This window comes from Andrena cerasifolii, chromosome 9 (genome assembly GCF_050908995.1).
Source record: "Andrena cerasifolii isolate SP2316 chromosome 9, iyAndCera1_principal, whole genome shotgun sequence".
Classification (NCBI taxonomy): Eukaryota; Metazoa; Arthropoda; class Insecta; order Hymenoptera; family Andrenidae; genus Andrena; species Andrena cerasifolii.
In genome coordinates, this window is record NC_135126.1 from 1,421,711 (window position 1) to 1,445,922 (window position 24,212).

A 24,212-nucleotide genomic window follows, 5' to 3' on the forward strand; every position below is an offset into this window, starting at 1 on the left:
AAACCACCGATAAATTAGGCAACGTGCTAATCTGTCGATCGCACGATACACTCACACTTTAATCGCAATTCTAGATTCATACTTCACGATGGAACTATAGACTCAGTGGCGGATTTCAGGAAACAAGGCCCAGGCGGCAAACATTCTGGCACCCCCGGTATACACAACAGAATTACAAATAAATTCTACACGCGTGTGGTACAAAAATTATGGGAAACAAAAAATATACAGGTAGGTATTTCGGTAAAATCATAATTTTGTTTGAAGATGAGGCCCTGGGGGGCCTTCCGGGCAGGGGCCCAAGCGGCAACTGCTCATCGGCCGCCCCACAGTGGTACATAATGACATTTTTTGTTCAAATCACCCTACCGGTCGTAATTTTTCAGAAAATTTGACGATTCTTTTTTTAAATTCTTTGAAATTAAATCCTCCGTCGATCTGTCCGGCCGAAATTTTGAGTTTCGTTGCTGATTTTTTTATATTTAGCGAATTATACAGCACTTTTCGAAGATTAGCGTCTGTGGACTTTTTTGGCCGCCTGTTCCGAATTTAAAGTCAGATTTTCGAAATTAAAGGTGGTGAATCCATATGTTGAAGCAAAATTTCAGAAAATGAGCTTATTCGGAAGAAACATAGTGCGTCTAGATTTTCTAGATAAAGATCAAATTTTTTATTTGTACCACAAATCTAATACTGTACATCAAATTGTAAAATTTAAAATGGCGGATAGACATTCGTATTTTGACAAATTGTTACGCATCCCATAAATGTGTACGTGATTTTGCATATTTAAGCCTATTCGCCTGTGTTCATACGAGTTCTTATAGTTGACTTTTCGGATTCAATATTGATGAGCAAGATTTTTAATGTTTCATATTTTTAGAAAGCCAAATTCACTTAACATTTTATCTCATTAGCCTTTAGGAATCCGATTTTATTATGTGCAATGTTTGAGAAGCAGAATTTGTGCTTCTGGAAGCAAATCTCTGATTTTTTGTTTATGTACGTGTTTAAAAATATCAAACATTAAAAATCCCGCTCATCAATATTGAGTCAGAAAAGTCAACTATATTCGGCATATTGGATTCACCACCTTCAATTTCGAAAATCTGACTTTAAATTCGGAATAGGCGGCCAAACAAGCCTACAGATACTGATCTTCGAAAAGTGCTGTATAATCCGCTAAATATAAAAAGAAATCAGCAACGAAATTCAAAATTTCGCCCGGACACATCGATGGAGAATTTAATTGCGGAGAATTTAAAAAAAAATCGTCAAGTTTTCTGAAAAATTACGACCTGTAGGGTGATTTGAACAAAAAATGTCATTATGTACCACTGTGCGCCCTTTAAATCCGCTACTGTATAGACTCAAGCACGATCATCGCCGAGTCGAATATTTTATACCAGATTTCTACATTTTTCCGCTAACTTTGGTGGATTCAGCTATTTCAATTTCTGTTTAATTTCAGTGGTTTAATGCGAACCGCGTGAATCCTCGCGCTTAATCGGTACCCCCCTTTTCGATCTTAATTTCCATCGGCCCTGCAGAATTTTCAGTCGCGAAAACGGAAATTCTGCGTTGCGAAAGAAATGGAAAAGTTCGACGTGCCGGTGCACGGGCGTATATTGCGGCTCTGAGATAAGGTTGCACCGCGAATTTTATCATACTGCAACGGTGACTTTTACAACGAAAATGACGTTAATGAACGCGTGCATCGGGGCTACCTATATGGCCGAGTGTTTCACGAGTTCGTTATGTAATCGTATGTGAATTCGTCCTTCGTGCATTATCTGACCGATAGCGTGGCTGCATTTTACTGTGCAACGAGCGTTCGTTTCTTTTTCCTCGACTTCTCCAGTTGTCTAAAAAATATTCAATTTTCCTTTCGTCGTTGCTAGAGTTCTCGAGACTCTTTTTTTTATAGAATGTTTTATTAATACTTTAATCGTGTGTAGGTAAGTGGATGGACCATACCAGTATTATCTATAATAAAAGCGTTTCATTCTGAATCACTAATTAAAGAGTCCCTGTAGAAAACACTGTAAGTGTTAAAATTAAAAAAAAAATATCTGTAAATGTTCTACGTGCCAATGGTAATACTATAGTATAGCATTTGATTTTGTGCATTCTACAAGGACACTTCAATTATTATGGACAAAGCTTCACTTGTGTTATAATTACAATTAACTGATTTGTGGGGAACGTGTTGGTTCTGTGCGCAATTTTTACATGTACATGTTGGATTATAAGTGCTGTGTAATATATTTTGTAAAGTGGGTTGGTACAGCGTTCGATTTCTGTCTTAGTAAAATTTGCAAGTACATATTCTCAAGTTGGAGTAGGTTCTCAGAAAATTTATGTTTGCCTCGTATATGTGTTCGAATGATCACTGTTTGCTGAACAAAGTGTCATCCCAGAATGGTACCTCGTACGTCAAAAGCTGCATGCAAAACCATCAGACTTTGTTAATCATGGAATGAAACAATTCTACTTTACGATAGCGTAAAACTGTCTGTGACAACACGTCCTAAAATAGGCAACGAGTTCCGAAATAATTCAGCTATGATGAATTTATCATCAGCCCAACAAGTTATCAAATTGCAAGTCTGAACTTTCTCGTCGGAGAGCAACTGGTTAATCAAGAAAGTGTGTAAAATGTACCGAGAAAATTCACTGTAATTCAAAAGTAGACAGTATCCTGAGATACTGTCAAGAACGTCAAGAAAAATCAGAATCTTTTCTCTTCTTACACTGCAGCTGGACAGCTGACAGAAATTCATTGCCAGAGCTTGCTCTCATTTTCAATGGACACTCGATTTCCCTTTCAGTAGATGTTCATTTCAACTTAATTCAGAGCTACCGTTACAAGTAACAAAGAACTTGAGCAAAATTTCATTACACAGTACAAAGTATCAATCCGCCAACACGATTAAATAACAAACCCACTTTTTCCTCAGCAAAAGTCTCGATAAGCTACCAAGTAATATTCCATCTAGTGGTAGAAAAAGATAAAATTCTACAATTTTTTACTTATTTATTTATCCTATACCAACATCAAAACTTTAATTTGCGAATTTAAAATGTAAACTTTTGAACGTGACATAAAAAAAGTTCTGTCTATGCACTGTATGTCAAAATTTATATAAAATAATTTCATAGTTTCTCTCTATTCCCGCCACTTCAGCTTTTACAGAGAGGCTTTTTCCGTAATGAATACGAAGTGGCTGAATGAGAGAAACAGAGCCAGTCTATCTCGCATAAAAAATAAGCTCCGCATATATGCTAATTTGGACTTTCAGTGCAAATAAATCTTCGAGATATTTGTTAAAGACCATAAAATATACATCTAAAAAATAAGACGTCGTCGTTTTAATTTGTACCGTTTTCCTCTGAAAACTACTATATTTTTTCAACAATGTACCTACTATATTTTTTATCACATTCGGCCGCAAAGTACCATATTCTTCAAAGAAAGTTGGCAACTCTACTTCCAGTAGATATTCATTTCAACTTCACACAGAGCTAGCAGCGCAAGTAATAAAGCACTTCGGCAAAATTTCATTACACAGCGCAGAGTATGAATTCGTCAGCATTATTAAATAACAAACCTACTATTTCCTCAGGGGAAGTCTCTGCGAGCTGCCAACTCATACTCCACCCAACCCAAGAAGCCTGCCAATCACGAAACATGGCGTTTCAAATAAATAAAAAAAAAAAAAAAAATTAGCGAACATCCCCGCAGCAACTGGATTCATATTTTTCCCCTGGACGGACCGACGATGTACATTCCGTCGAATCGGCGAGCAAGCCCGCGAAAACACGGGTTCAGGGACGCGATTACGCGAGCGCGGGCGTTCACAGGAAGCCTTTCTGTTTGCCCGGGCAAACGTACAGTATTTCGAAACGCATTTACGGAAAATCATTTCGCCGGGCTGTTTGCAGAGCGATGGTTAATCCTGTTCGTAATGTTTGCGCGGTGCAGGGACCGCGAGCCTGAGCGCGACGCTGGGCGCTGGTGGCGCGCAGCAACGGCCGCGACTGTGGCGACCGGCCCTCGGAACCGATTTTCAGAATATTGCGCGTTTAAGAGCGAAACCCGTGAAAATACCGCCGCTGCGAACGGAGACGATTTGCATTCGTATAAATAACGTCACCAGGACTGCGTGTCCTTTCAGCCGCGGTTCTTTCTCGTGCCTTCCTTTTTCTCCTGCAAACTCCGCATACATCGGGACTAACAGCGGCGAGTCTTGCCGTGAAATCATAGAATTCAATGGCACTCGATGCTCGTCATTTAAATAGGAGCCGCCTCGGCAAGAGAATTTCGACGTACGCTACACGTAAATCGGTTGGTAAATCGAAGGTGGACGAGTGGACGAAGAGTCCCTGGAAATTAGAGTCTTCAGTTTAACGTTTTTCAATTCAGAAGAAGGTGGACTTAAATCGCGCCCCGTTGATAACTTGTTGCGCGGGCCACGAAGTTTCTCGTGCAGTTAATTTGCGTTATCGCGGCAACACGGTTCCAATCCCGGAGTAATTAATGTCGCGCTTGAACCTCGCGCGAATGTCAATCCAGAGAATCATGTCGTCGATACGCTCAGGAAGGGAAGAACGTCTCGGAGAGACCTGGCTCGTGTTGCAGCGCACAGCGAGTCCGCGCAACACCATTCCGTGCACACGCTTCGCAGCGCGCTCGAAGGCGGCAGAATCGTCGCGGCGCGACGATGTAATTCGAATCTTATCGAATGTTACAAATATTACACGGCTCGGTAGGGTATGATCACAGCGCGTTGCGATCCGTTCTCTAATCGAGCGCAAACAATATCGCCTATCCGATATCTGCGTTTCCTACGCGCGCGCACGTACGACGCACACACGTCTGCGCTCTGAATCCGCGCATTAGTTGCAAATCCTCCGTCAAATAGATAAGTCACGCCTTAAACTCCTTTCGCTCGACAATCACGTAGATACGAGCTTCCGATACTCTTTCCCCTAACGAGCGTTTAATGAATGCGAAAACGAAAGAGAATTGCATTCCCTTATAGGGCCGAGACCCCTCTGACGGAAGAATAAACCCTCCATTTCGACGGCATCCATCAATATTTAAAAAAAAAATAAATAAATGAAGAATTAAATTCTCTTACTCGTGTGAGTGGTGCTCGTGCCTCGTTCAGGTCCCTCCGCAGATTCCTCTCGAGGGTGGAAGCACATGAAAGCCCAGGGGCAACAGAGTGGTTGCGGCGCGGCGCGGCGTTCTGGTACTCTGTTAACTCTGCAGAGACGGGGCGTTCACGTGTTGGGACGCCCGGGCCACGTTCACCGTCCGACCGTCGAGAAGCGACTGTGCGTTCGCGGCTACTCCACCTCCTACCTCCTAGCAACCCTCGCCGAGGAGAGGAGGGCACACGCACCAAGAGGCCACGGTTCTACCGCTGCTGACACACAAACGCTCGCTCGCACCGGGGGCCCCGAACGCGGAGAGCCGAGCAGATATCAAAGATACTACGTATGCACACCGCTGACCCGTGTGGGTACCTTCTTACGTGCAGTAGGTAGGCTCCTCGCCGGTGCGCCTGTGCACGCACTGCGGTGCACACAGCTGGGCCGTGTGTAAACGAAAAACGCATAACCGACCGGGGCACGGGGGGGAGAGAGAGAGACCGTAGGTAGAAAAACGCACAGTCACACCGAGGGACATGCGTGCACGTGCAGGTAAACCCGCAGGCACTTGGATCAACTTCGTTTCGATTACGATTTTCACGTCCCTGCGCGGAGCGGCTCCGTGTTGTTTGCGATTTCATGAAACGCGAGCACCGCGATGTTTGGCTCGCGCATCGGCAAGCAGAGGGATATATTCAAATCGGAGCAGCTCCTTGGGAAACGTCACCGTCAAGGTACCTAAAGCGTCCGGGCGAGCTCGTGTACGCTCACCGGCGCTCGGGGAAGTTTGTCTCCGCACGATGGACGCGCATGCACCCGATATACCGATGCATTAATGCATCCGGCGATGGGATATTTGGCTGGCGCTTATAGGACGCCAGCACGCCTACCGCCCCGTGCAGCTCTATTAGCGGGTTACGGGATGACAAACGCAAGTGCATCCGAGCGATCGACGATGGATGCGCGCTTAGGTCTGGGCCGTGCATGGCTCTCTGTGTGCGACGAGCACGCGGGGACGCGCACATGTAATATCGCGCGCATGCTGCCTCGTATTACTGTCCTATCTATGCACACACGCGAGTATTGGTGGATATAGTGCGTGACTGATAGCCTGGACTTGGAGGATTTTGCTATATTAACGATTTTAGTAAAAGTACTTCCACGAAGTCAGGGATACCTCCGAGGATATTAATTAAAGTTAAGCTACCATGGGTGGTTGAAGAGTATGAGCTTTGAAAGTTTCAAACTGGCGAGGGGTGGTCAGAGTTTCTTTTCTTGTTTCTTATGGCATTCCTGGAGGAGTCTTGAAATTGTTTTGAAATTTTAAACAGTTGAATTTGTGGTGGTATGATGAGTAAAGTACTGCTTTGGGGGTTGTCCTTAAATTACGTAACGCTTTTTTGAGAGAGGGAGGGGGTTGCGGGTTTGTAAACCTAACTTTCAATAAATACGAGTTCTGTTATTAATGTTTTAGGAAAGTAATTTTAGTTTAATTTTTCTGAAACCTAGTTAAGGGGGAGGCATACATGGAATGATCAAAATAACATGCTTCTTTGGGATTTTTTTTTAGAGAAATCGATAAACTTATAGTATTAAACATGAGTCTATTGGAAAGAGTACATCTTACGGATATTTCAGTATTTTTTGTGGTAAAAAGTATTGAAAGGTTTGTGAGTTATAGGTGTAGGACCATCCAACATTGAAAATTCGACTTTTTTTATACAGTATATGAAATTATCTAGGCTCTATCGGGTCCGATTGTGGAAAAATAATTTTGAGATAAAATGACGGGTGTGCAAAGTTGAAGCATCGATATTTGGCAAAAAATCGCTCGTTTTTCGAGTGTAAAAAAAATCTAGGCAAAAAAACCGAACAGCTCCCCTTAGCGCTTAGATTTTTAACCCTAAAATAGGCCTGTAAAGCCGCGAGTAAATCGGTTAATTAATTTTTGGGTTCTGTGTGTCGCTGACTTTGAAAACATGATTTTGAGGAAAACGCGTTTAAAATTTTGGGTCTGAGCGCTACACCGAGGAACACCTACTTACACGCGTATAACTTCGTCAATTTTGGTCGGATTAACTTGACACTTTCCAGGAATATTTTCAAGATGTTGTACTTCAGGAAAATATAAAAATCGAATAATCGGTTTTTCGAACACTTCGAGGTAGGCCTCCCCCATTAAGGGGGACACCACTGTAATGGCCCGACAAGTAAAGGGATCTTTGGAAATTTATTAAACGCAAACTATGTAATTAATCTTTTTTCAACTTTCGGGACTTTTTATTGGATATTTAAGTTATACAAATATCTTTTCTTAAATTTATTTAAAGCAGATTTACAAGCTGTACAGGACCAGTAATTTAGGGCTGCAAAAAATTTCCGCTGACATGGTTGAGTTTTCCGACGAAACGGTTCTTCGTGAATCAAAAAACCAAAAAGTTTTAGAAATTATACGCGCATGGCTATAACTCGACGGGTTAGATTTTGAAAAATTTGAAAAATGACAAAATGGCGAACCTCTGACAAAAATGGTGAAATTTGGTTCGAGTAAGTTAACCTCATTCGTTGAAAAAGAAATAGAAGGAAACGACCAATCAAAAAAATCTCCGCTCGTGCCATAGCCATCCGCATATAGTTTCTAAAACATTTGGTTTGCTGATTTTAGAAGCACCGTTTCGTCAGAAAACTGTCAACCCGATTTTTTGCAGCGCAAACTTACTGGTCCTGTACAGCTTGTAAATCTGCTTTAAATAAATTTTAAAAAAAGGTATTCGTATAAATTAAATATCCAATAAAAAGTCCTGAAAGTTTAAAAAAGATTCATTACGTAGTTGGGCCATTCCATGCGAAGTCGGACACTTTTCGCAGTAGCATTTCAGATTTAGGTGAAACTTGGATATGTTGTAGTCTTTAGGGATACATAAACATAACTCAACGGATTTTTCAAAATGTCAAAAATTGTGGATCTTACAGCTCCTTGAAATATAGTGTTAATTTTGTTTAAAAAAATTATAACTGTTGAACTAACAAACTGATCGAAATGAGCTTTTGGGTGCTTACAATGAAGACATTAGAGTATCTAATAAAAATTATTTCATGGAACAAAATCAAATTTTTAACCATTAGCCGTGCGTACTACAATATTGAACTATCTATTTCTTTCATTCCTAACCTTGCGTGGCCTTGAAAGTCATAGTATACCATATATATTTGAATTTGTCTTGACAGTCACTTTCATATCGGATAATCAAATATGTAGCATTCCATTTAAAAAACTGAAGGTCACCTTTGGATTACGAAAACTATCGCGAACACCAAAAGTTGACATATCGTATCATGTTGGGTATAAAAAACAGTAAAAGTTTTTCTCCTTCAGTTTTTTTTCAAATGCATACCACTTGCGAGAACCCTGTATAAGAATATCAGGTATAGCCGCTTGGCCGCTGCTAGTACCGCACGGCTCAGCCAGTTGAGCCGGTGCTGGGCGATGCAGCGTCATATTCAATTAATTTTCATTTGGCCAATTTTAAAGTGTCCGTATTCCTGAAAACGCGTCCGTAAAAGGGACAAATAGGACTATACCTTCATTTTTTTTCAAAATTTTAAATAGTGCCCCGCTATTAAAACATGGCAATTGTTAAGAACAATTGCAAAATAAATGGTCAAAAATTTTTTTTTTGCGTGAAATAATTTTTATTGGATACTCTTATGTCTTCATTGTAAGCACCCAAAAGCTCATTTTGATCAGTTTGTTAGTTCAACAGTTATAATTTTTTGAAGAAAAAAAGTTAACACTATATTTCAAGGAGCTGTAAGATCCACAATTTTTGACATTTTGAAAAATCCGTCGAGATATGTTTACATATCCCTAAGGACTACAACATATCCAAATTTCGCCTAAATCTGAAATGTTACTCCCAAAAGTGTCCGACTTCGCATGGAATGACCCAGTTTGCTTTTAATAAATTTCCAAAGATTTGGGGCCATTGTAGTGGTGTCCCCCCTTAAACAAATTACCTGTAGTATAATCCTTTAAAAGAATCTTAATAGCTGAAAAAATGTAATGCAAAAGATATCTCGTAAGGACGGGGAGGGGGCAGAGAGTTTTGGAATATAAAATCTTACGAATTCTTATACTAGCAGAGGGAGGGGATAAGAAATCGCCAAAATTACCCTTGCGCAATTTAAGGGGCCCCTTGATGTTTGTAATATAAAATTCCAAATTACTCAGAATTTCGAGTTCGAAGAAACTTGCACTGCAAATAAATGCACCTATCGCGAATCCAGACGGGAGTAGTGCAAGTGCAAGCAATGTGCAATAAGAGTGCACCGAAATACTATTCTCGTTCGGATTGCGCAAGCCCGGCACGGCCTAAGCCGGTGGGAAAAAAAGGAATATCTATGCAGATAACGTTCGAAAGTCTAGCGCGATGTTTATTAATTTCCTTTTTTTTCGATAACCAAGTGAATCGACCAGCTGCGATAGTTACGTACTCGCACTGTTGCTCGCACGCGAATGCTGTAAATGCCAGAGCGAAGGTTGCAATGGTCGCCCACTTTTTTTCACGATATTTTATAGTCTCGGGGGTTTGAAGGTGCATTCGGGTATATTCAATGAGCGTTCGGTACACCGGAGCTACCACGTTGACGATGAAGCGCGGCGCGTGTTTTCGTCAGACCCGATGAAACGTTGAACATCCATCGACCGTGCTGTCGATTTATCAAATATCACGAGCCTCCGTTTGCGAGATTCACCGAGTCCCCTCTTAACGAAAATTTCACCAACAATTACGACATCGTGTACACTTCGATACGAAGGGGTTACGCAGAAGTACAGTTCCGTGAATCGAGCACCCGCGATAGATAAGGGAGAGTAGGGGAATTGCGAACGTGGGGTAATCCCGAACACCGCGATATTTGTTGGTTTCGCTTGTCCTGTGAATATTGTTACAGGATATAATTAGCTATGTTTATTAATAACGAAACTGTCACGAAGGAAAGATGCGCGCAACATCGAAGATAAGGGTCTTGAAATGTTTTCGTAGCTTTTCTTATAATTTTACGCTCGAGTATTTTGAGTATATATAGCGCATCAAAACTATACTGTCCACCAAAGTATCATTTTTTCGTAGATCGGTTACTTAATTCTAAATAAAATCACGGGGTCACTTTGTATATATATTCTTCCTAATCTAATTCTGAGGTACTAGACACATAAAAAAGATCGAAATGTTAAGAGAAAAGGGTGAATGCTATCCTTCGTAATAGCCCCATACACGCTGTTCGTAATTACCCCAAATCGACAGAAGTTAAGATATTTCAAATAAAATAAATACATATATATTTATTTGTAGTAGTTAAGATATTTCAAATAAAATAAATACATATATATTTATTTGTAGTAGTTAAGATATTTCAAATAAAATAAATACATATATATTTATTTGTATTTATTTTATTTGAAATATCTTAACTTCTGTCGATTTGGGGTAATTACGAACAGCGTGTATGGGGCTATTACGAAGGATAGCATTCACCCTTTTCTCTTAACATTTCGATCTTTTTTATGTGTCCAGTACCTCAGAATTAGATTAGGCAGAATATACGTATATATTCGTTGAAAGATCTTGAGATTTCCGTAAAAGAGGTTAAAGACAAAAGACTTTCAATCCCTCAGGCAGCAAATAAATATTTAATCCCACGAGTAACCAAAATTCGATGAAACAAGAAGAAAGACTGTGCCAGACCCACAGCGTGGAAGAAAACCAGTGTTTAGTAAAGATCAAGGGATCTTTAAGCAACCGTTCGCATTTACCCCGCTAGCTACGGGTAATTGCGGACAGAAAGAGTTTTGTTTTTCTTCCAGAAAAACGATTTGTTTATTCAAGTATCTATAATTCTTCGTGTCGTCTTTGTAGATAATTAACCAAAGTTCATTTATCTTTAAAGTAAATCTGATTAGAGTCGATACTTTTGTTCCAATTTAACTTTTCCCTTAAGTGTTCGTAATTCCCCTACTCTCCCCTACACGATGGTCCCGCCTTCGAGGGGCATGGTTCAGCAACGAAATTTCCGGGCCCCGTGAAGATTCATTTGAAATAGCGTCTCTCGAGCAAAACCCACGATTCAGACGAGAAGCGCCGCAGACACGGTCATGAATAATGTAATTAGGCTAGCTGCCGCCTTTTCCGTTGGGACATGTTTGTGTACGAATGTACAACGCGTCGCTGTTAACGACAGGACATTTTTATCGGGCCCCCATGCGAACGCGTGCTGCGGGCGCAGCTGAAGGAAACCAGAGTGGAAAAGGTACATTACCGGTGACATTATGGTAATCACAGGATCGCCCTCTTCAGGCTCTTCCCCCCTCGTTTACCATCGCCTCGTTTTTCGTAAGTCCCAGCCCACCTACGAGGAATTCCTTTTTTTTTTTCGGCGGAAGAGGACTGTTTGACGCGAGACGGAGTTCCGTGAACTGGAAACCAACTATACACCACAAAGACTTCTTGGGGAATATCTTGCAATTTTTGTGCGTGGGTGGATCGTGTTTACGCGTTTGATAGTGATTGGTACGCTCGAAAGGGTGGAAATTAATTAGGACGAGGTCCTCGATTTTTAGCAACGTCGTTTTTGGAGAATGTCGAACGAAGGTAAAGGGTTATTGGAGTTTGTTGCTGCTGAAGGAAATGAATATAGTATGCAAAAGTGTAAACAATTTCGTAATTATTTTAGTGTCTTTTTAGTTGAATTTTAGATGAATAATATTAAGATGACAATGTGGATGCTGCGGCATCAATAGACGAAAATAATATTGAAAATGGTGCTGTACTGACCTGTTAGTTAAATTCTTAATTGGACGATCAGAGTGGCAGCAGATATGTAAGCAGAGTGGATGCTTGCTCGGCCTACATTTATAGCCATTCGCGGGGGGTAGTCATAGCCACTATCACCCCCGGAGACTAAGCACCCCTGTTACTCAGCCTATCACGTTCCAATGCGTTATCAGCGAAAATGAGACAATAATAATTACATACACACCAGCTGAATCTGGTCGATGCGTTTGGTTCGTCACGCGATAAAACGTTGTCGGTTTGTTCGAATCAATCGCCACCGATTAAAGCCAGGGGTTATGAGTTTTCATTTCTGTCTTAATGCGAGACAATTTATCATTTTCTTTATGTTCCTATTATTTATATGCTGTGAAGGGTACAGCTTATTTATGTCGAAAGAAGGGAATTTAAAAAGGAAGCTCTCGGAAGAATTACTTCAAGATTTTTATTTCCTGTAATTCAAGTACCATGAATCGTCGATTTTAGAAATCATCGAGAATTCGTCGAATAACAAATGAATGCTGTCTAATTTGAGTTTTACATTTACAATATTTGAATCATGAACGTGTACAAGCACATAGATATTTTGGATTGTTTCTGTTCTGAATACTGTTTTTCGAAAAGCAGACAAGTAAAGCAACATTTGAAGCAAAGAATAACGCCCATTTGCTACTGAAATGTTAAGCAATATAAAAACTATATTAGTCGAGGATTCCTGTGTCTAAAGTGAACAACTAAAACTACTAAGATAACACTAGTTTACAAAATAAAAAAAAAATGTTTGCGCAACAGATGCCACTATTTTTTTCTTATGGAAAATGGCCCGCTGATCCCGAAAATGAGGTCTAAAAATTTTAGTAGTTCCTTTTCTATTGTATGCCTTTCATTTTTTTTTATTCTTTCAACAGGTGTAAAAATATCTCTAAAAATTCATTTCTTACATTCGCATTTGAAATTTTTCCCGGAAAATCTTGGTGACGTAAGTGACGAACACGGAGAGAGATTCCATCAGGATATCAAGAATATTGAGCGGCGGTATCAAGGATTTTGGGATGAGGCAATGATGGGAGATTACACTTGGTTCCTCATAAGAGAAACGAATCCTGACACGAATAAAAGACAAAGAAAGAGCCAGAATTACTTCTAAAACACACTGCATATTAATAAAATATTTGCAAAAATGTGCAGAATGAATTAAAATTGAAATAACACAAAAACCGAGAAAATTTGAAATGTTAGCATTTTCACACAATTGTCTCTAGGTTCGTTATTTATCTACAGATTTTCTTCAGCAGCACCTTATTTTCTTCGTAAAAGTGCAGACTCATCGTAAGAAATGAGAAACTGGGCCTATTTTGCGATTTCGATTTTTCCCCGATGATTAAATGAATTGTCAATATCAATTTCGGTCGACAGAAGTGACTTTTTCACACATTTCCATCGATTTCACCCGAAATACTGAACCGATTTGAAATTTTTTTCAGGTAGATATGTTGGTGATTCAATTTTCTATAATTTGAGATAATTTCCGACCATATCGGTTATTCGCAACACGAGATATTCGCAATTATGTGGGATCACCTTTTTGACAGGCAGGTAAAAAGTTCTCCTATCGATATCTCGAAAACGTATCCATAGAAAAATTTTTGGACCTCATTTTCGGAATCAGCGGGTCAGTTTCCTTAAGAAAAAAAAAAATACTGGCATATGTTGCGCAAAATGGCTGTAAACTAGTGTAATCAATAATTTTTATAGCAGTTGTGTTTACGTACAGACGACTCCGCAGCCGTATTTTGTCATTATCGTGATAATAAAAATTTCTAATTTCACCGAGACAGGTGGACGATATCTACGATACGCTCGGGTCAGATTACCTCCCAACGGTCCACTGATTACAATAAAATCGATAATCAGTCTCTAAACCGAATATCACGATTTTATTCACGATCGAGTGACCGCTGGCTCGATTTTCCAAAGCTATTGTCGGACGAGGCTGTACATCGAGCAGCGTTTCAAAACACGCACCCGCTAACTGTAACTTTAAATGGCACTGTGGAGTAGCAATTAACGTGCTCTTATTGAGTTAATATTTAGCCGAGTGGGAGGAGCGCGGCTGCGATAAAGTACGTCACGGTTAACAAATTAAGCCAGTAAAATGTATCAATAGGCATGATCGAATATAGAAGAGTAATCACCATGCAGCGATCATCTAATTGCATAACACGCAAGCACTTGCAACGGAGTCATCGTAAACAAATTCAGTTGATGGAGAATGAAGTCGCGTGGATAGAAATTGAAGAGTCATTGTAGAAAACACTGTAAGTGCCAAAAATCAGATTTTTCAGGAGAGAGAAGACACTACTCTGACATTAAATTATTTACGAAATTTAATTTGTTTCGATTGCTAAATGAGGCAGTGAGAGCAACAACGGACTGGCCCACATTTTTTCGAAATTGAGTTAGTTAGCAATAACGTATTCCAATAGGTTCTACTAATCATATAAAATAGGGGGAAAAAAATTTAATGTGGGTTGGTCTGTTGTCGCTCTCACTGCCTCAAATTTAGAGAAAATTAGACAAAAGTCAATAATTCGAAGTGATTAATCTACAAATTCTTGTATCTTAAAATGTTAATAAAGGAACGTAGGTTTCAATGTTACCCATAACTTCTGCTGAATTTAATAATTTGTTGTCAAAAGTGATACTAGAAATGCATTACAAATTTCGCTGCATTCTTTCAAACACGTGCCATTGGCAGAATGTTTATGTTTTTCATTTGGTTTTTATAAGTTGTGTTTAATACTGTCATACCTTTAAAACTGCCGAGTCAGTTTTTTACAATACTAACAATTTGTACTAATTCTTTATGTTAAATTTTTATCAACTTCGATGGGACTTTTAAAAAAAATACCAAAAAATACCTCCGTGATTTTTGTGTATTAATTTAGGGATCATTAAACTGTATATTAACGTCAATTTCAACTGCTCGAATTTGCACGAAACAGAAAAAATAGCCAAAATCATTATTAAGACGTTAATCGCTCCGACCCTTAGCGTAGTCGCTGGGGCTCCTCTCGTGCGTCCCGCGAAGGCATAAGACACGTAAGTTAGTCTAAACATTCGCCTTTTCTCATTGTTCATACAATGCATCGACAGTCCTCCATATCTACCATGACTTTTTCATCCTGTATGCTGTCTTCAGTTTTAAAATAGCAGTCAAACGCGCTACACGTGATAAAAATAATTTGAAGAAAAAAAATGTTTCCAACAAATTGCGAAAGTAATATTAATAAAAAACATTTTATTCATTGAAAAATCAAGGTCGCCTTAATGTTTTTAATAGAACTGTATATTTTTTATACACCAATTGATGCATTTATATATTCTCTTTAAAAAGTTATTAGGGTACTTAGGACGAAAACTGATTAGTTCAGATGTTATGAGTTTTGTCTAGGAACGCCCCTATACGCGTAGCACTGTGCGTCGGGTACCCGGCTACCCGGAATAACTTCAAGCCATTGAATGTGGTATTGTTCGAGCATTTTCGGTTTGCATCAGACTATACCGCAGACAATCACAGACAACACTATATTCAATTGCTTGAAGTCATCCTGGGTAATGTCCGGGTACCCGACGGGTCAAAAAGTAAGGCCTGTTTCACACATTCACGGCACGGCACGGCACCGTCTATACGGTAAAAGGAACGGCCGCCGTCACGTGTGAAAGGTCTCCATATGATTTTCGTTCCTTTTGCCGTATAAACGGTGCCGTGCCGTGCCGTAAATGTGTGAAACAGGCCTAACAGCTCTCCAAATATGCTTAAGGGGAGGTTCCGGTCTAAAAGTCGATTTTTTTATTTTATTTTTCAAATTTTCAACCTTTTAGGAATACGTGTTTAAAACAATTTTTTGAAATTCGTAAAATTCCCGAAGTTATTGGCATTGGAGTAGCGGAAAATGCATGGGTAACCCCCGGCCACTCGGCACTCGCGTAAAACTTTAAACGCGTTTTTCTCGAAACAGTGTTCTCAAAACGGTGGGACCTGTATTTCCAAAAGTTATTATCCGATTCGACTGAAACTTTTTTTATTTTGAAGAATATACTTCTGGCTAGGAGGGATACCAGAAACAAATACAAAAAATTGAAAATTTATAATTTTCAAAGGCGTTGAAAGGATGAAAACTATAGAGAAAAAGTGATTTCAAAATTCAAGTGTCGTTATTTTCTAAAAAAAATCTTATTTTTGTATTTTGTTCTGGTTTCTCCCCTAGCTAAAAGTATATTCTTAAGAATAAAAAAAGGTTCAGTCGAATCGGGTAATAATTTTTGGAGATACAGATCCCACCGATTTGGATCAATCTTTTGACGCCTTGACTTAACGACTCCCCAGTGCCGTCTGCAATGAGTAATTTATAAAACAAAAAATATATTTCTATAATATAAGACATCCTTAATACAATGCAAAAAGTCCCATTAAATTATATATAGTAGTTTTCCTTTAATTAATTCCTAAATATCACCTATTTTTTTGGGCCCTAGACCGGAAGGTCCCCTTAAGAATATAATAACCCAAATGCATCACAAAATTTTCTACGTTTGCATTAATATAGCCGAAATTCATGAAAAAAGAATTGTGTTTGTAAAAAACACTGTATGTACCACCTCTTAATTATAGAGAATGTACCCTTCATTTAAATTTGCAACCACTGTAAGTGCCCTGTTTGCTCATAGCTAATTGGCACTTACATTATTTTCTTCAAAAGTGTCGTGGACGTACTAGCGGCACCATATTTATAGCACTATTGGTAACTTACTTACAAATGGAAATTGCATTAAAATTCTATACTATAGTATTGCCATAGGCACGTAGAACATTTCCCAATATTTTTTTTTTTAATTTTGGCACTTACGAGGAAAGATCCCAAACCCAGAAATTCAACAAATTCCGAGACTCTGTAAACATGTAGGGAATTTCCTCCTGATTACAACGCAATTTTTGTTTGCTGCCCGAATTCACTCTAAAGGGGTGAAATTGACCCCTTAAATTCCGGCTATTTTCCGATTTTGTGTTATAACTCGCGAACTATAAAAACTGTAAGTTACCAAATGATAGTCCTAATTAAAAAAAATAACTTCTGCGTTGAAACTTTTTTCCTATCTTTTACAGATTGCGAGTTACAAAATAAAATCAGAAGATAGCCGAATTTCCAGGGGTTAATTTCCCCCTCAGAGTGAATTTGGGCAGCAAACAAATATTGCGTTATAGATAGATAATCAGGAGGAAATCCCCTACACATTCACAAAGTTTCAGATTTCTTTTAAATTTTGGGTTCGGGATCGTCCCTTGTTATAGAAATAGAACACAACTTCAGGGCATGGTGATCCTCCATTACTCGAAACGCGGGAAGTGTTGTGGCTGGTAAATGCACTACGTAATTTTCGATGCATTAGCAGCGATCGACACCAAGGACCCGTAATCGAAAACGACGGCACTTAGGCAGCGCGACCGTCGTTGACGAGGGATGAGTCACTGTCACCAATTTTTCCCCGTCGCCCGTCTACCGTGCGCGATCGAAGCGACACGGAGCTCCAACACCTGATTAGTTATTAAAAGCCGAGGTGGCGGAGGTCACCGGCCACATCCGGTGGTGCAGAGGCTCGTGAATGCCACAATGTCCTCTGATCAGCCGTGTCGGCGACGCATGTGTTCCGCGCTGGCGACGCGTGTTTTTAATTCGTGGGGTCGCCGAAACGAATCCGGAAAGCGGTGTACAAAAGGCGAGGGAAAAGCTAAGGAAGGCTCCTTCTCCTCGGCCAGCGCTCACGATGACGGGTGACGGAGGTTGGACCGATCCTTTGTTGGTCCAAGATATGAAATAAAGTGCGAGGCTGTGGTTATCGGCTTATCTTGCATTCCTAGCGAACGTTTCCTATCGCGGTACACGGTGCAGCCTCGGACTAGCCTTTCCGCCTATTTCCTTCGTCGACACATTTTTTATCCTGATACTTTCCGATTCGCACAAGGATTTATGAATCTTTTTTCGCTTCCCAAGGATGCTGATGCGGCTTCAGATTATCGGGTATTCGGGTTTAGAATGGTCTTCTGGTTCGGGTAGTTTTATGGGGGTGTTGGGGCGGTATTATCGTCTTCGGGCGATTATGAGAATGCTGCCCGGTGGTTTCAGTTTGCATATCGGTCTGATTATTACCGTTAAAGAACTAGTTTCTGATTAGTTCACAAGGCTACCCGATTTAATATTTATTTTTAACGTAATACAATCCTAAATCATAGGACTTCTTTGATATTAAAAGTTAAATTTATGTTTTAACTTTGAGAAAATTTTTTAAAAAGTTGAAAATAAGTATAATTTAATTATTTATATGGTATGGAATAATAAGGTGAGTGGGAACTAGTGTTTGATCATATAAAGTAGATGGGAACTAATTTTTCATCACGTAAGAAACATGACAACAATGCGCACAGATAATTTATTATGATTTATATCCTCTAGAGCTTATTTTAAATATTCTTTGCTGCACTTTTTATAAGGGTTCTTCTTCTTTGTACTTGTCATTTTAGGTTATGTCCATTTTTATTTTAGAAATTATTTAAAATAATTATTTACATGAACTTAAAATAACGATCTATTTTATGAACTGATAAAAAATTAATGCCTGATTCAAGAACTACTTAGTTTTAACAAACTACGGTACGACTATAATAAGTTGGTGGATTCTTAGGGCGTGTAATAAGTTCGTTTGCATATTTTAGCTGTTTAGCAAAATGTCTAACAAGGAAATATTCCCAATCCGAAAATTATGATTTTAACCCTCGGTTGTCACACCTACTTTTTCGAACGTCGTTGTCACACTGGGTCAATTTGACCCTGCCAATTTTCAACCAGTTGTTATTTGAAAACTATTTGTTAAATTAAGTCTAAAAAATTCTGAGATAAAGTTTGAACATTGTAGAATATATGCCCATCGCAGAAAGTTGACATTTAAAGTGTCATCATGCTAAAAAATAATTTGAAGCAATAAGAGTTCTGACAAAAAAGTTTTTACCGAGGGTTAATGAAACTTTGTGTGAATGAAGCATATTCGAGTATGCAAGGAGCAATTTTTTTCTGCGGAAATTCATTTTGAAGGGGTGAAATCAGCCCTTAAAGTTACCGCGGTTTTTTCGTTTTTTTAATATTTAGTTCTATGAGACGTCGCCATTGGTAGAAGGTTCCCAGGTTCCCATTGGTAGAAAACGCTCAAGGCCGGCCTTCCCTATAAAGGGGCCCGGGTGCAAGAAATATTTTGGGGCCCCACACAATTTCTCAGCGGTAAAAAAGCATAATATCTTTACACAGAACGAAATCACGAAAAAGGGATAATAACAATAATTATAGAGAATAAAATAAAAAAATGAAAGAACTAAACAAATAAACATAAACATATTTAAATATATGACTTCTTTATTGCCATATCATTAACAATATTTTAATATTATCTTAGAAATTACGTTCCAATTTATTTTTTCTTAAATTTTAATCAAACAAAAAATTTCGTTCTCATTTTTCCTGTTTTATTTTCTCTTCTTCTTAGGCCCATGTACAGCCTGGGCCCGGGTGCCTCGCACCCGCTGCACCTCCGCCCCTGTGGCCGGCCCAGAAAACGCTCCAATTTCCCCCCTGGAAAACTCAAACCCCTAATCTTTCATTATTCATGTTCTCGAACAATCGTCCATTACCTACACGAATTTCAATAATTCCCACAAAAGAGAACTCCGATGGAGTGGTATTCAGTGAATACACTGCGGAAGGAATGTCTTACGTTGGAAATCATGATATAAGCAATTTTATACTCACGTGTCATTCGAGCTATGTTTCACGCGAAAGCAAGACAAAATACTAAGAATTCCAAGCTCGTAGGAAAACGGTGGCGAGTAGTGAGGCTATTCTTCATTCTGGCTGCAGTTGCTGTTCGTGTATAAATGCTTGCGTCACTTTCGAAACTTAATAATGCACCGCGGCCAGCAATTTAATGACACTCGATCGTGGATTATTATTGCGATGACCCAACAATGAGTTATCGTCTTTCGAATGTTAACGGAGGTAAGAGTTGTGCGACGACGGAGGGTGCTGCGTGGTTTATGGATCGTGCGACCGCAACCAATCCTTAAGGTGCGCTTATTGTTGGATTTTTTTCTTCCTCTTTCGTTCTTTTTTTTTTTTCATTTCGCAGAGCGTGCACTACGCGTCGTATGAGCCGTTTCTGCATACGCGGTCGCCATAAAGTTCAGGGAACTCTACCGTTCGCTGTGAACTCCGTATGAAATGGTACGCGACTAACAGCTGCACGAAAAAACACGTGGAATTCACTGACTATTGCGTCGCAATCTTTTATTCGTTGCGGAGTAAAGGAACGAATATTTGCCACAAATCGTGACAGCGGGATCACTGATTTCAACTGATTTTCTTTCATTTTTGTAAATTTATGAGGGGAATAAAGGGACGTGCTTTTCAAAGTTTCAAAGTCCCTTAGAATGGAATAGTATATTTTTTTCATGTTCTTGTATAATTCAGGGGAATAAATAAATACTGTTTTCATCGTTTTGTTTTAAGATACCTTATCATTACCTACTACTCCCCGAAAATGGTAAAATTGTTTCTGTCATCAAGCACCATTGAGTTTAATATCTACCGAAGGATTTTGTACAATAACTTTATCCTTAACAATTATTTCGCGCATTCAAAAGCAACGAAGATATTTAAATGTATCCTTTTAAACGCCTCACGTATGCGTTTAAGGTGTCTGCATATTTATAGTTTTCTAAGAGGCACATATAACACCTTTCTTTGCATTATTATATTTCCAGTTCACGTATCACTTTTTCAACGATAAGTGTGCAACAATTATCCGAAGTCCTCGCTCTCATTGCTAAGCTATAGCCTTATCTAACGTTACTAATTATTGTACCAATTGTGTGCCCTCGGTTTACTACATTTTCCACACCGCGTATCTTCCGTACACGTGTCCCTTTATTTTTATAGCAAATTGAAAGAAATAAAATTGATCCACTGCATTGCGATTAAAGCACGTTTAGTATTAGGAGATTGTGGGACAATTTTCGATCAAATAAACTGCTTGAAAGACCATTTATCACGCTCCATGTGTATATGGAATATAAAAATAATATAGTAGCAATGTGGAGTGTTTCTTCTCGAATCATCGATTATGAAAATTTTAGAAAAATTGATATCATATGCTATCGAAAATAAAGTTGTATGAAAATCGTCATGAAAGAAACTCAAATAAATTCTCCAGTGCACCAAAGGGCTCCGTTTCTTAACCCTCGTCAGGCGGCATAGGTACAATTGTAACTTTTACGTTTTTAAATTGCAATAACATTTTTTCGAAAAGCTGGAGAGGGCCTTTGTCTTCCTGAAGTTTCGTGACATCTCTAAATTTTTGGTCTAGATTATATAGACCAAATTTCAGAGAAATATCTCAACCCCCTTCCGAGATAGGGGGTCGAGTCGAGGGTTGCATCCATAACAGGGGCATAGGCACAGTGGCGCCCCCATATATTTTGTATGAAGATAATGCAAGAAAAAAGAATACGATTTTTTTTAATGATAATGTTATGTTATTATAAAAAAGTAAAAAATAGATAATTTACATTATAAAAGAAAATTTGGGAATTTTTTTTATGAATTTCCATTGAGTCTAAATGTTGTCAATTTATCTTACAAATTATACCGACAGTCAGAATATTCATATAAAATATGTGAGGGTGCAATTGTGCCTCTGCCGTCCGTTAACGTTGTAAAATTGTGCCGTCTGACGAGGGTTAATGCATGAGGTGGAAGATTATTTTGGAGCAGCACGAGCGTGTTAGCGAGATTTTAAGACTGGTATGTTACTGACGACACACTGTGGAAGTATCGGAAGGGCCACGAGTGAAACACGAAGAGGCGAGACGTGTTTAGCAGTTTTGTATCTGCCACATCAGCTGCTGCTCAGCAGATACACTGTGCTGGCTATGAAAGTGAACCAATTGTGAGCGGTTAATTACATTGGAAGGAAATCTACATACTTATACATAATTCCTTTCGTTGAATATCATCGCTGTATTAATTACACGTCAATTAACGTTTCGACATCATTTACTCTTGACCAAGCAAACATCACGCATAGAAGCACTGAATATTCAGGTTCCGTTAAAAACCAGACACCCTTCCCAGTTTGCGTTATTTCCATGGCATCGTAGCGCCATTAATACAAAATTAAAAGTCTCGTAAACTTACCGATTCCTTCGACTTCGCGTTCAGTTCGACGACGGTCTTCTGAAGCTCGCAGTTTTGGCGGCGCAGGAGTGAAATCTACACGACAATAAAACTGATTAATATCATCCGCGAGTCATTATAATAAGCGCTTATACAGATCGCTAAACAATTTCGGAGTAAGTGGAGGCTCCCTGGGAGCTAGCTTAATTGCATAATAAAAAAAAAATCATGCCCCATCGCAGTCGAGTCTTTTCACTAATGGCGGAGGAAATTTCGAGGATTTTGGAAGCTTCGGTTAAACAGTTCCAATTGCTCTTCCGATAGCCATGATCGCGCCGATTGAATTCTTGGAATTCCCTTCGGTGTCCTGGTTGAAACCACGACGAAAATCGGTATCTCGTGGGGCAAAGAAAGTAAAAAAATAGAGGGGAAAAAAGGAGGGAACGAGAAGGGAAAAGAACGCTGACATGGGGAAGGCAGTAATCACGCTACGGACTTAAATATTGGTAACCATAATCAGAAGGAAGTCCGGTGGTACGCTGTGGGTATAGGGACCGTACGATGCGCGTTTCTGTTTGCCTTCCTTATCTCAGGTTTGCGCTGCGATAACCGCCCTTCCCCTTCTCCAAACGTTATACCACCTATGCCACACCATCTTAAACAGCCGTTGGGAGCAATGAAAGCGAAACGATTCCAGTCGTTATAAGTCTGTGGCCGATAATTTCTAATAAAACAGGCTTTCCAACATTCTTCTGGGGGAAGAGTTTCCGAAAATACGAACGAACGCAGAAAGTTTAATTAGGGTGCATCGCTAAGGGGTTAAAGGGACTTTCATCCGTAACGAATGGAGTGGATTTAATATTTTCTATATTTTCTTCATATTCGATTGATTTCCAATAAAGAATCCTATACGATTGCTAACGAGGAACGTGGAAATAATTACTTAATTATTAAACGAGTGCACCCTCGAAATTCACCGGGGCGCTTAATTACAATGGCAAAGACAATCTCACTAATTACAAGGGGTCACTGGCTCGTTAATTACAATGAACATTCTTGGAGGATTTTACTCGCTTATTCTAGAATTTTTACTTTCGTTTACAAGAAGCTTGTAGTGATTGTAATAGCTTCTTTATTTCCCTTTATTTCTCAAACATTCTGCATTGGTAAGGCTCGCCGGTAACTGCATACGTGCAACGTTGCTCTGGTGCAACACGATAAGAAGAAATGACTCGAAAACAATTGTATGCTAAAAACAGAAATGCAAAGGACGATAAGAGTATTTGACATAATTAGCGATAATCTATCTTCCTTATAGCATTTATAAAAAAAAAAGTAAGTAAGACACTACCATTACCAGAACAGAAATAGCGAAATTACTTTAAAAGCATCAATTTGCAACCTTGTAGTTGGATATCTGTGGCCTGTGGTCGTGAGTACGAATGCTTCGTCCCATTTTCTTCTTCCTTTTTCTCTCTTTGGAAAATATGTTAAATACAATAGCTTGTGATTAATATAACGGGGCACACCTTGCCCTCGGTAAATGCCAATGAGGATCGGGTGCATTAACACTGTAACGTTATATGCATCTCTAAGGGACACAGGGGGCGGCGCAGAAGCATTGTTAATGTAGATCAAAGGCTTTGATATCGCTATCTATCGGTTCCTAGAACAACAGAGGGTATGGTCCTCAGGTCTGCCACAAAAGCACGGACAAACGTGGCGCACGCTTTCGCTCTCTTATGCTTCCACAAATTGTTCGCGATAACAAACCGGAACGACGTGACCGTGCAGACTTCAATGACCCCCCTCCGAGCATGTTCTCCCTTCCGCCCCTCGCAGAACTATTTTTGCACGGTGGAACGATTGCGCGTACGAAGGTCGTTCCGACGAGTAATATTTCGTGAAAGAAACGCGACAATTGTCGACGGAACGGAATATTTAA

The 24,212-nt window shown here is 39.4% G+C and overlaps 2 protein-coding genes across 3 annotated transcripts in view; one reads left to right on the forward strand and one right to left on the reverse strand.

The window, feature by feature from the left end:
* The window catches only part of LOC143372793 (uncharacterized), a 72,817-nt gene that overhangs the window by 47,316 nt on the left and 1,289 nt on the right, over positions 1-24,212 (reverse strand). For both annotated transcript variants that reach the window (XM_076819341.1, XM_076819339.1), the window contains exon 3: positions 22,289-22,363. In XM_076819341.1, coding sequence (XP_076675456.1) covers positions 22,289-22,363 — 75 coding nt within the window. The remainder of the gene's footprint in view (positions 1-22,288; positions 22,364-24,212) is intronic.
* Positions 20,147-24,212, forward strand: part of LOC143372794 (band 4.1-like protein 4) — a 125,625-nt gene continuing 121,559 nt past the window's right edge. Inside the window, exon 1 of the mRNA XM_076819344.1 lies at positions 20,147-20,161. The gene's annotated coding sequence lies outside the window, so the exon portion shown is untranslated. The remainder of the gene's footprint in view (positions 20,162-24,212) is intronic.